Raw genomic sequence first — 13,609 nt, forward strand, 5'->3', positions numbered from 1 at the left:
ATTGTCTTTGCTTAAAAATTTTCAGTGATGTCTTAATTTGTGTCATGGTACAGATCTGCTTTATCTCTAGTCTCCTTCCCCTTTTCCATGATCCCTTAATCTGAAATATTCTGCAATAGTTAGTTCTTGCTGTTTCCTTACCATCCTGTAAACAGAGGCTACACATTTCTTCTGTGCTTGCTTCCCTGTCACCTGGAATGTCTTTTTTTCCCCCTTCCATCCAAACCCAACTGAATCTTCAAATCCAATCTCTGTAAATGGTTTTTACCTGTCTAATTTGTCTTTCTTGATTTCCCTCTTCTCTGAAATATAGTAGTATGCAAAGTTCATACCACACAAAAACGGTATGTGATTATGTATCATTATTTATTTTGTTTCAGTTGTATTAATTTTTTTTTCTTCAAATGGGTTGTAAGTTTCTTGAGAACTTATTTAGAATTTCATCCTGGTAAAGACCAGATTCCCTGAGCAAGGCCACTGTCAGTTGTTTTTCCAAAATCATTGTCTAAACTATCTTTGTGCTGGTTAAGCTGGGTCAGTCTTATGTCTGGGCAGGAGTTCAAGTCTGATAATATCTAGCATAATGTTATTTCCAAGTACAGTACAGTGTAATAGTACCTGTACTTATTCTACATTTGTAAACTTTATCTTATAGCGATTTCTACATTTGAAGTTCAGCCGATTTCTACTGAGGTCCAAGAAGGTGGAGTTGCTAGATTTGCATGCAAGATTTCCTCAAACCCTCCTGCAGTCATCACATGGGAGTTAAATCGGACAACTCTGCCTGTAACTATGGACAGGTAAGTGCAGCTTTTTGTCATTGGAGATGATGCAGGAGTAATGAAGGTTTCGTGAGACTTACAGGGGTAAAACCATTATGGAGCTTATTTTCATTTACAGTAATAATTACCAACCTCTTTAAGACATTTCAAACTTAGGGAAACAATTAGATCATCAGTCCTTGGTACATGGGGAATAATTTCTGAGTTTTGGTTTAGATCATAATTCAAATAACCTATCTTACTGCTTTGTTGCTTTCCTCAAACAACTTTTCCAATCATAGGACCACATGAGCACCTGATCCAAGGATTTAGGAAACCAAATTAGACCTCCACTGTGGCAATAGCACTCCTACTTTGGGGGTCTCCCATATGCCCTGGTAGCTGCCCATTCTGTCTCCACCTCCCACTTCCGGTCTCCTCTGGCCCCACCCCACACACCCCCAGTGATCTGCAGGTTGAGGTTTAAGGATCAAGAACTTAATAGCAACTTCATAAAGTCTGATTTCTGTCCTCATGAATAGCAGTATTCCAAAGTAGGTAAAAATCATTTGCTAAAATGGTAGGATGCTGAGATGGAAAATGTTATTCAAAAAAAGCTTTTTTTAAAATACTTAGATTCAGGTGCATCTTGGAGAATACATCCATTTTAATAGGCAAGACATCAGGATTTGAAAAAAATCATACTAAGCTCTAGGCCACCAGTTATATAAGCTATAATGTCAAATGTAACTTGTATAAAATCAGACTGGTAGATTTCACAAACCACATACTGTGTAGTTATGCATGTTTCAGAGAGCTGTAGTGACCCAAATGAGAACAGTTGAGTCAAGCTAATATTTTAAATGGTCTTTAAAGTATTGCATTATCTGGCACTTTAAAAAAAGGTTGAATGTATTAATCATAGAATACATGTTAAAATATAAAATCTCACTTCAAAGAATTTAATCCCCTTTCTTCTTGTAACAGGATAACTGCCTTACCAACAGGAGTACTGCAGATCTATGATGTTGGCCAAAAGGATGCTGGAAATTATCGTTGTGCTGCTGCTACTGTAGCCCACAGACGTAAAAGTATGGAAGCCTCTCTGACAGTGATTCCAGGTACCACGCGAAAGTGACTTCAGCTTTTATTGGCCCAACTATTTTTCTTTTGTGGCTGTAATAGTATGCCATAAAATAGTACTGTAATTTCACCTAGATTATTGTTATCTAGTTGGAAATGGTCATTTTTATCCTTATTAGGCACCTCTTCTTTCATAGGCTAGCTTGTTTTAAGTTACGTCAACATCTTTAAGAAAGAATGAATATTTGTTTTGTAAAAATATAAAATGTGAAAAGAGAAAAACAATTATCCATTTCCACCAAAACTATCCATTGTCAATAAAGATGTATTTCTAGTTTGGTATTTTTTTTTGCTTGTTTTAAGAAAAATTATAATTTGCATTTATAAAAATGATACATGGTTATTATAAAGATTATATAATATATAATATCTAAGATCTATATATTATGTGTAATATATAAATATAGACATATATATAATATAGGCATATTATATGTCTATAAAAAATAGAAGGAAAAACCTTTACATTAAACAATGTAAAAATATACAGACAGAAGTTTAAAAATATCTCCACCTCCAATACCCAGAAATTATCATTGTCAACTTTAAGTAAACATAATTTCTATATTTTGCCATATGTGAATATAGTTAGAAGGGAAACTAGCAAAAGAGATGAAGATGCAGAAAGAAATATGTGTCTTATTAAAGTGGAATTACACATAGATACTAGTTTTTATTTTTAAGTAATGTAAATTTACTTGAATATAGTGAAAGAAAATCTGGACTGAAGACATTGTTGAACTTCATAAGAATGTTTGTTTTTCACAAGTTTCCTAAAAGTTCCTTGGAGGCTAAAAAAATCTCTTTGGAAAACATTGAGAAACTGAAATTGTATTTTTTTTAAATTTATTTATTTATTTGACAGACAGAGATCACAAGTAGGCAGAGAGGCAGGCAGAGAGAGAGAGGAGGAAGCAGGCTCCCTGCAAAGCAGAAAGCCTGATGTGGGGCTCGATCCCAGGACCCTGGGATCATGACCTGAACCGAAGGCAGAGGCTTTAACCCACTGAGCCACCCAGGTGCCCCTGAAATTGTATTTTTAACGCTATGTTTTAACACAGGTAGTATCTGTTAGCTTTCTGGTATGAAAGATTCAAGACAAAAGCACTCCCAACACTTCTTCTCTTCTCCCCACTGTCACATAAATTCTTAACAAGATTAGTGAAAGGATTAAATGAATGTTTGAGGCTCAATTAAAAGTGAATGATATGGAAACAACTAAATGTCCATCAACTGAAGAATGGATAAATAAAGTGTGTTCTATCCATATAATTAAATTCTATTCTGTTATTATTACTCAGTAAAAAGAAATGAAATATTGGTAGACGTTACAACACAGATGAATCTTGAAAACATTTGCTAAGTGAAAAGGAGCCAGTACAAAAAAGACCATAAAATATATGGTCCCTTTCTTACGAAATGTCTAGAACAGGCAAATCTGGAGAGACAGAAAGATTAGTGGTTGCCAGGCTGGGGAGAGGAGATTGCTAATAGGTGTGGTGTTTCTTTGTTTTTGGAGTTCTAAAATTGATTGTGGTAATAGTTGCACAACTTTGAAAATACTAAAAATCATTAAAATATCATCAAAATGGTGACTAGCTTATTATGTGAGTTATATCTCACTAAAATCATTTCTTAAGTGAATAACTTAAGGATATTTTAACTTGTTTCACTTATTATATCTTATTTGTAATTTGTTCTCATATTGTGCCTTTTCCTCCTCAAAGCTAAGGAGTCTAATTCCTTCTACACACCAACCATTATAGCAGGCCCACAGAACATAACAACGTCTCTTCATCAGACGGTTGTTTTGGAATGCGTGGCCACAGGAAATCCCAAACCAATCATTTCTTGGAGCCGCCTTGGTAAGTTTTCTCAGGGAAATAAGTCTTTAAACTTTGTTCATTCTAAAGAAACTGATAAAATGTTTATTTTATATGCAAAACACATGTTTGTCATTTAAGTAGCTTTTAACTTAATGGCATTTCAGTGTGTAGAGAAAAGGTTTTTGTGTAGCAAATTTTATACTTTTTTATGGTATGATTAGATAGTGATCTTTTGACATAATTTTAGATCTTATGTTACATTATTTTCACTGAAGTATTCTCTTGGAAATAGATCACAAGTCCATTGATGTCTTTAATACTCGGGTACTTGGAAATGGTAATCTCATGATATCTGATGTCAAGCTGCAACACGCTGGAGTATATGTTTGTCGGGCCACAACCCCAGGCACACGCAACTTTACAGTTGCCATGGCAACCTTAACTGTCTTAGGTATGTTTTATTTCATTCTGCATTCAGGAGAATCTTGTATTTTAACATTTGTTGTTTTATCTCATTCATTGCTTACTTATGCCTTTCTTGAGTTTTGTAGCATTGATATGAAAGTTGATATGAAATACCGTAATCCAACAATGAATTTTAGGAGAAAATTAAAGTCCTGGGTTAAAATGTAATTATCATGCCTCCTGTTTTCCTGCATACCATTATGTTCCTTCTTATTTAAGCATCCCTTTTATGTCTTTGTTTACCCACCAGCAAATCCACATATCCATTTACCAATCTAAAATTTTATTCTGTTGGTTGTGGGCACTCACAAGTGACTGTATATTATTGGGCTTAGTTAAGGTGGACTATAGTGTACGTATTTTTAGCGTGTTGACACAGAGGTTTTTAATAGGAAAAACCTCGGGGGAGTGAACATCTAAATGAGCAATGCTGAGAAAAGGCATCTGGATAGATATATGTAGAGCATAGATAAGAGGCTCCGACTGTTAAATATTTTCAAGGATGGGACTTGAGTCATTTGCCAGACTCTTCCTTGACTATTTGTATCATTCCTGTTTTGGGGACATGGAAATTTTTTTCTTTTCTTGTTTCTTTAAAAATAGCTCCACCTTCATTTGTTGAATGGCCAGAAAGTTTAACAAGGCCTCGAGCTGGCACGGCTCGATTTGTATGTCAAGCAGAAGGAATCCCCTCACCCAAAATGTCATGGTTGAAAAACGGGAGGAAGATACATTCAAATGGGAGAATTAAAATGTACAACAGGTGGGCTATGCTATTGTGCTACTCTTTTAGAGAACATATAATGGCTTTCATAATTGTTATGTGAACTGGTTGTAATACCAAATATCAAAATTATCTTGGTATTTTAAACTAAAATAAAAGAGAAGTAACATCAGCACGCCATAGATTCTTCTGTGTTTTATATGGATCATAGAAGTGGTAGATTATAATGAAATAAATGAGGGACAGTCCCCTAGACTTGGATACTTGTCCTGATAAGCTAATAGCTAAGTTACTAGCAAGCATATTATGCCTTTGTGGTCTCAGTTCCTTCTTCCTTTATGAATAAAAAGAGAAACTAAGAAGGAAATATTCAAATCTCAAGGAATTTTTCCACAGCTCAAACTTAATGATTTTAAGAACTCCTTTTTATTAGTATAAATATGAATCTTCTTGTAACATTGCCATATGTTTAACAAAACTTTAAAATTTTTGTTTATCTGAATTTATGTAATGTTGCAAAGTTACATAAATTAGATGCTATTACAGAGTAATATACTTTCTTATAAAAGCCAAATTTTAAAAAAGGGATTAGTCACTCACCCAAAGCAAACAGGATTTGGATATCACTATTACTTAATTAAACTCAGAAAATAAGTAATTTTAAGCAACTCAGATTTTTCAGTAGGTTGACTACACAGTTTTTTGTTCTTAGTATAAACTTTTGCCACTTAAAATGAGAGTGAATTTAACAATAGTTTAAATGTATTTTTACATCATTCTTAGCGTTTTTCATAGAAGTATTTTTTTCTTTCTTCAGTAAATTGGTAATTAACCAGATTATTCCTGAAGACGATGCCATTTATCAGTGCATGGCTGAGAACAGCCAAGGATCTATTTTATCTAGAGCCAGACTGACCGTAGTAATGTCAGAAGACAGACCCAGCGCTCCATACAATGTGCATGCTGAAACCATGTCCAGTTCAGCGATCCTTTTGGCTTGGGAGAGGCCACTTTATAATTCAGACAAAGTCATCGCTTACTCTGTGCACTACATGAAAGCAGAAGGTAAGCAATTTGAGGAGTATTTATTTTCAACTGCTACTTCTTGTCAGTAATTTCAGTATGAGTGACATCTTACAGAATCCAGAAAAAAAAATTTTTTCTGGATGTCAGTTCTATAGTATTTATCTCTTTTAGTAAAATAACCTATCACCCACATATCAATTTTTGCTAAATGTTCTTATCATCGTATACCTTGTATATATATGTATAGTTTAAGATTTTTATGTTTAGAAATAAGTACCATCTCTGCCTGCTGAAAATGACAGAGTGGTGAAGTGATGAATTTCATTCCAGCCAAGATATAAATTCTTTAGCAATTGAAGTATGCAGTTACATAGGAACACTGGTGTAACTGGTTCAGAAAATAATACGGTAAATTATGGTCACTATAACATGTTATTTTTAAGGAGGGGGAAGTACACATTATCAGATCCCCATAAGTTGATGTTACATGTTTTGAATGCTTCCTGAAACCATTTAGAACCTTGAATATTGAACAGGACTGTCTTTATTGATATGTCATTTCTTATATAAAACTAGAAAATCAGATCTGCCTTAAAATTTTTATTCAGAACTATTAATTCCATTTTTTTGCAATCTTTTTTACCCTAGTATTTTCTTTTGGCAAAAAAAAAAAAAAATTGGAAAAGGAAAGCTATTTAGAAATCCTAGAGATTTCTCTACTGATCTCTCATAGAAACCACAGAATTTACAAGTTTTAATTGTGCACACAGTCCAGATTTTATGCAGTAGACATTAAAACAAACCCCAGCACCCAAAAATGATGGTATGATAAAGTTGTTCATAGAAACAGGTGGTTTGTTGTTGTTTGTTTTTTGTACTTTGAAGTAGTATTTGAAAAGGAATATTTTGAATTTAAATCAGGAGTTATGTTAGCAAGAAGAATGAAAGTCTAACTGAGCCTGTTGGAGTATGTTAATTCCCTTCTTAGTGATTTAGGAAGGTAAAAAGGAATGCTGGTTTTGGTGGAGACCACTCTTGTTCGCTATTATGGTTGTTTCATTAGAGCCTCCACATGTGGCTCAGTGGTCTATTCAAGGACAGAACAAGGCTTTTTAATTCGAACTCAAGGACCTTGTTTGGTAGGTCAGAAATCGTACTATGCAGTTCCTAATTAACGAGCCATTAGCCAGTCTGTTGTGAAATGGCTGTAATCTTGTCTAATTAAAATGCTATCAAGTTAATTCAGAAATGTGGGAAAACTTAATAGTGGAATTTGCCTTCTGTTTTGTTTATAAATCCAGTGTGGGGGAGAAGGGCCTTCGTCTTAGAGCATTTTGATGAAGTTGACGTGCATTTACCGTGAATTGTTCTCAAGGCACAGGAGCTGCCTTTGCACTTTACAGATTTGCGCCATAGGAATTAAATCCCACAAAGACAAATTCTTTTCTGTACCTTGCCATGCATATTTTATAAAGAATTGCTGAGAATTTTTTTTTTCCCCTCTTTGGGGGGAAAAAAAAGTTCGTTGTGGAACAAAGTGTTTTGAAGCACATTCCGTGCCTCCCAGTTCTTTTGCTTTCAGTATAAATAAAAAGAACAGCTTGTGTCAGTCAAATTTAATAGAATCTCTAGGGCCAAAATGAGATCTTTTGCAGGACGACTTTTGGTTTGGTTTGTTTTTATAAAGCGTGGAGCCATTACATTCCCTACTGTCTCTGCATTTACGTATAAAAGAAAAAGGAAGGCATGAGTTAAAGCAAGAAAAACTTAACACCTTTTGCAGGACAACTGTTGGTTTGGTTTGTTTTTATAAAGTGCAGAGCCATTACATTCCCTACTGTCTCTCCATTTATATATAAAAGAAAAAAAAAAGGCAGAGTGTAAGCAAGTAAAACTTAACACTGTTACAAACTACAGAATTCTGTAACTTTAAGCTCTTCTGTGTTAGTTCTGTACATTGTCTCTGCTATGGGTTTTGACTGGATTTTAAAACAAATTCAGAAGAGATTAATTATTTTCAGTTTCATTTATTAGGGAAGAGTTCAAACTAATTTGTAGCAAGACAGTTACTTTTAAGAAATCACTTTTATTTTTAAAGGTCACAAAAGTCAGCAGAGATTAGATCAGAGAATCAGTGTTTCACAGTAAGGGAAATTGGTCTTACTCACTTTATTGTTTGAATATTCCTAATTTTTAAACACTGATACTTTAATCTAGGTTTAAATAACGAAGAGTATCAAGTAGTCATCGGAAATGACACAACTCATTATATTATTGATGACTTAGAACCTGCTAGCAATTATACTTTCTACATTGTGGCATATATGCCAATGGGAGCCAGCCAGATGTCTGACCATGTGACCCAGAATACTTTAGAGGATGGTAAGAAAACAGTCTGTGTCATTTAAGTATGAAATCAATATGTTTAATCCATTTCAATGAATAAATGTGTTTTAAATTAGAGAAAATATCTTCTTTTTGGTTTAAAAAAAAAAAAAAAACAGGTGTGGTTACCAGCAGGGTAGTTTGCCATTTCAAATTTGACCCTCATTTTTTGACAGTAACATGATATAGGTAAAGAGTTTTTATAACTGATAATGTGTAACATAAATTTTAATAGTAAAATTCTTGTATTATTGTATTTCTTCAATTTTCTTAGTTCAAATTGTAAGGACGACTTTTTAAAAAATATTTTCTTGACATTGCAGATTTTTTTTTAAGCAAGTGGAACAAAATGTGAAATTTTCTAAGCATGAGTAAATATGAGTGAATATATATATAATGAGAGGTCAGAGGTCTTGGACTTCTGGAACTGCGGGTTTTTGAAATTTAGTAAACTGTTGATTAAAAAATATTCTTAAAAAATCAGCAGTCTATTTTTAGGTATGTCTATTCTGCCTTATTAAGGAGGAAAATAATAGTTCAGTAACAGACTCTGGGTTGGAAGTTGCGTGTTTTTGAGAAGGCAGGCCTCCATATATTCCTATAATGGTAGGAGATCCCATTCCTTAGGAAAGTCCTGAGACTGATTCTCCTCCTGATTCATCACATCTCTCTCTCTCCAGGGGCTCTCCAGAAGGCCCATTTTTGTACCCTTCACTGGGAAAAGGGAATGATTTAACATACACTTAATTATACTGCTTTCCTCTGCAGATGTTTTCCATCCTCACAGAATGGTCCACTCAGTTTTGAAAATATTTTTTTGAAGATTTTTTTTTTTTAATTAGAACAAGAGAGAGAGAGAGAGCACGAGTGGAGGGAGGGGCAGAGGGAGAGGGAGAAGCAGACTCCCTGCTTAGCGAGGAGTCAGGGGGTTTGATCCCAGGACCCTGGGATCATGACTGAACTGAATGCAGATGCTTAACCGACTGAGCCACCCAGGGGCCCTTCAAAACATTTTTGGGTAGATGATTTTCATATCACTTTCTTTGTTCATTCGGCCCTGATCTCTTACTTATATCTCTATTATGCCCCTTACTTAGATGCTTATAAATTCAGAGTTTGATAAAATGAAAAAAAAATTACTGATCTGGATGCTCAGTTCCAAATTCAGTTTTTTTTTTTTTAATATTTTATTTATTTATTTGACAGACCGAGATCACAGGTAGGCAGAGAGAGAGGAGGAAGCAGGCTCCCCGCTGAGCAGAGAGCCCGATGCGGGGCTCGATCCCAGGACCCTGAGATCATGACCTGAGCTGAAGGCAGAGGCTTTAACCCACTGAGCCACCCAGGCGCCCCCCAAATTCAGTTTTCATTAAAGAGTCTATTCTGTTTTAGGGGTGCCTGGGTGGCTCAGTAGTTAAGTGTCTGCTGTTGGCTCAGGTCATGATCCCAGAGTCCTGTGACAGAGTCCCACATGGGGCTCCCTGCTCAGCAGGAAGCCAGCTTCTCCCTCTCCCTTTGCCATTCTCCCTGCTTGTGTGCGTGCTCTCTCTCTCTCAAATAAATAAAATCTTAAAAAAAAAAAAAGTTTGTTCCATTTTAGAGTGAATCACAGTATTTATGACCTCTCGAGTTCTCATCACATTTAACTTCTGACATGCGTATCTGAGGTGAAACTTGGGCCGGGGAGGTGTGCTCTTTTGGGGCATGTGGGGGTTTCTTGGTGTATGAGGTGTATTCCTCCCTATATCCTTGAAGAAGAGGAGTCTGACCATGGCAAGCCTCTTGTTAAAGCCTGCCAATGCCAGTTAAGTTATGACCTCAAGATTTTTTTCTTTTAAACCTTTTCTTACTTTGTAACTGTTTTACTTAATGAAGTTGCATTCTCTTTTCTGAATAACACGGACTTCTGACCCCGCTTTTCACATTTCTGCACCAGTTTCTCCCCAGTTCCTAACCCCATACTTCTCAGATGCAGGTGTGTGGGTGTCTCAGGGGCATAGCAGCCTGCAGTAAATACAAGTAACAGTTCTCTCCATTATCTCATGTGATCCCTACATAACGCAGGACAGAAGAACTTTGGTTATAGAAGACATAGTAAAGTATAGGGAGTAAGAATGTGGGCTTTTTCAATCTGCCTACCAATGCTCCTTCACTAACAACTTGTGTGACCCTGGGCAAGTGAATTGCCCTCTTTGTACCTCAGTTTCCTCAACTATAGAGTAGAAATGATCATGGTACTGCCTTTGGTTTTTGTGAGAATTCATGAGTTCATACACATCAAGGACTGAGAAATGCTTAATAAACGGACTTTCCCTTTTCTACCTATTAATTCATTCGCGCATGAGTTCATACACATCAACAACTCAGGAATGCTTAATAAATTGATTTTCTCTTTTCCACCTGTTAGTTCTTTCACACAACAAATATTCAATGAGTACCTGCTATCTGTTATTCAATATTTAGTAGTGAACAAAAGAGACAAAAATTGTCCCTGATTTCATGGACTTTACTTTCTAGTGGGAGAGGGGGCAGAGGAACAATAAACAAGATAAACAGTATTATCCATTACGTATTTATATGCTATCTGGGATATTGATAACTATCTAGGAGAAGGAGAAAAAAGCAGGGAAAGGGAGTATGAAATGTCGGGAGGATTTGAGACTTGAGACAGGGTCACCCAAGAAGGGCTAGGGCTCACTGAGTAGGTGACATTTGAATGAAAACCTGAAGGAAGTGAAGGTGGCGAGGCCCGTGACTGGGGGAGGTGCCTGCTCAGCAGAGGAAATTGACATTGCCAAGGGCTGGAGATTAAGGGAGCAAGTGGAAAGCAGTAGGAGATTAGGGCACAGAATTCATGAGGAGCCAACCCTGTAAGTACATAGGGCTTTGTATGAAGCCATGGGGAGGACTTGAGCTTTTACTTTTTTTTTTTTTTTTGAAAGATTTTATTTTTTTATTTATTTATTGCAGAGAAAGCAATGGGGAACAGCAGGCAGAGGGAGAGGGAGAAACAGGTTCCCTGCTGAGCAGGGAGCCCTAAGCTGGGCTTTTACTTTCAGTGACACTTCGCTTTCTTTGGTTCTCTATGCTGGATCCTTCCTAATTTTTTTCCTTCATTTTTTCTGGTTTGTGATCTCCTCACCTGAAAAACTCTGCTAAGGCTGATAGTATCTCCCCTTTATTATGTTGTGTGATGCTCTTAAGAGAATTCAGTAAATACTGGTGTGCTGATTGACAGTTTTGATTCTAAATATTCATAAGCATCCTGTTTTGTTGCATGACTAGTTCCACTGAGGCCTCCTGAAATCAGTTTGACGAGTCGAAGTCCCACTGATATCCTCATCTCCTGGCTGCCGATCCCGGCCAAGTACCGACGTGGTCAGGTGGTCCTCTACCGCCTATCCTTCCGCCTGAGTACTGAGAATTCTATCCAAGTTCTGGAGCTCCCGGGAACCACACACGAGTACCTTTTGGAGGGCCTGAAACCCGATAGTGTCTACCTGGTGCGGATTACTGCTGCCACCAGGGTGGGGCTGGGAGAGTCATCTGTGTGGACCTCACATAGGACACCCAAAGCTACAAGTGTGGAAGGTAAATCCCAAAATGCTATTGAGGAAGAGTACTTTTACTTTTTTGAAACTTACTTTTATAAAATCAAAGTTATGTTTAAATGGTATTTTATGAAAGAAAATATTCAGTAGATCATAGACTTCACTGAAAGTAACTTTCAACTTTTTGTTGCATAGTCCCTTTTGACATAGAGATCAGTAGTGTGTAAAACCTTTGGTTATGCTGTCAGCTTGCTCAGCAAATTCTTCGTAGATGGCTGAGTCCAGATCAAACTGAATTACCAAAAGTTGTATATTAATAGAGACTTAATTAATATTATTGCCATATATTGTTTTAAATCATCCATTTAATAGAAAGACCATAGACTAGGAAGTCCTAGACCCTCTTCTTTTAATGTGAAATGTAACATGACTGGGGTTTTTGTTGTTCATTGATTAATAATAATGCCTGTTCTACAGAGAGGAATAATGAATGGTCAAATTAGGAAGTCCTCATTGTCTCTTTGAAAAAAAAAAAATTCCAGTATAGATGGTACTGTGTTCCTATTTATATACCTTAGGGTTTTTTTAAGGTAGTATTTTATATTTTTAATTCTGTCTCAAAGTTTAATATCATTGTGGAATTTTGAAAATTAAAGTATGATTGCTTGGAATCGCACTTTTTTTGCAGCTGTTCATTTAAAACTGGGCGTATTTGTATGAGTTGTGGGTTTTTTAATGCATACATTTCTGTGGATTTTTCTAGCCCCTAAGTCGCCAGAGTTGCATTTGGAGCCTCTGAACTGCACCGCCATTTCTGTGAAGTGGCAGCAAGATGCGGAGGACACAGCAACCATTCAGGGCTACAAGCTGTACTACAAAGAAGAAGGGCAGCAGGAAAATGGACCCATATTCTTAGATACCAGTGACTTTCTCTACACTCTCAGTGGTTTAGGTGAGTGAGCCCGTACTGGGCTTTCATTTTTTCCTTCCTCTCTGACCAGCTGGGAAAAGAGTTTTTGGATATAAGGCAGAAGAACTGACTTACTGGTAAAAAGGGAATTGCCCTTATCAAATCACTATGTATCCTACTGCTTGAGTCCAGGCTGGCCTTTGACTCACCATCATAAGCAAACTTGTCAGTGGTCAGATAACCGTGTTATCTTTCCCCTACTTCTGGGCATCCACTTTTCTTTCTGCAGTTCACTTCTGGTAGAATGAGAACTGATCAATTATGGTGAGTATATGGTGTACATAAAATAGCAGTTATCACCAAATGAGCAGAAAATAGGTAACGATTAACTTAGAAATTGCCTGAGAGTGCTATGTAGGTGCATTGTTTTCACATATAAAATATATTTAAATTATGTACAAAATAATGCTCTTACATATGACCCATGTCACTGTACATATTTATTTTTGTAGCTGTAACACAGAAACACCAGAGAAAACGCATTCAGCCTTGTGTTTGGGTTTATCACAATTGTGAAAGACACCATTTTATTCTCTGTTCTTCTTATCATTGCTGAGTGAAGAATTTCATCATGTGACCATGTTTAATGGAAAGTAAGGAAACTTATGTCTACAATAAATACCTGGGTATAAACAGATAGATACTTAAGGTGTAAAATGCATACTCAGTTATTTCTTAGTTATTTGTTAAAGCAGCAACTTTACTTAGGATTCCCAACTAAATTCCTGCTGAATTGTTACAGCACCTTCTGCACAGAG

The 13,609-nt window shown here is 36.2% G+C and overlaps 1 protein-coding gene across 1 annotated transcript in view; it reads left to right on the plus strand.

Moving 5' to 3' along the window:
- The window catches only part of PRTG (protogenin), a 113,053-nt gene that overhangs the window by 53,346 nt on the left and 46,098 nt on the right, over positions 1 to 13,609 (plus strand). The window contains exons 3-11 of the mRNA XM_032865162.1: positions 656 to 800; positions 1,749 to 1,882; positions 3,632 to 3,769; positions 4,023 to 4,181; positions 4,799 to 4,958; positions 5,737 to 5,984; positions 8,163 to 8,327; positions 11,616 to 11,921; positions 12,645 to 12,833. Of these exons, the coding sequence (XP_032721053.1) occupies positions 656 to 800; positions 1,749 to 1,882; positions 3,632 to 3,769; positions 4,023 to 4,181; positions 4,799 to 4,958; positions 5,737 to 5,984; positions 8,163 to 8,327; positions 11,616 to 11,921; positions 12,645 to 12,833 (1,644 nt within the window). The remainder of the gene's footprint in view (positions 1 to 655; positions 801 to 1,748; positions 1,883 to 3,631; positions 3,770 to 4,022; positions 4,182 to 4,798; positions 4,959 to 5,736; positions 5,985 to 8,162; positions 8,328 to 11,615; positions 11,922 to 12,644; positions 12,834 to 13,609) is intronic.

This window comes from Lontra canadensis, unplaced genomic scaffold (assembly GCF_010015895.1).
Source record: "Lontra canadensis isolate GAN:19392208 unplaced genomic scaffold, GSC_riverotter_1.0 scaffold28, whole genome shotgun sequence".
NCBI classification, from domain to species: Eukaryota; Metazoa; Chordata; class Mammalia; order Carnivora; family Mustelidae; genus Lontra; species Lontra canadensis.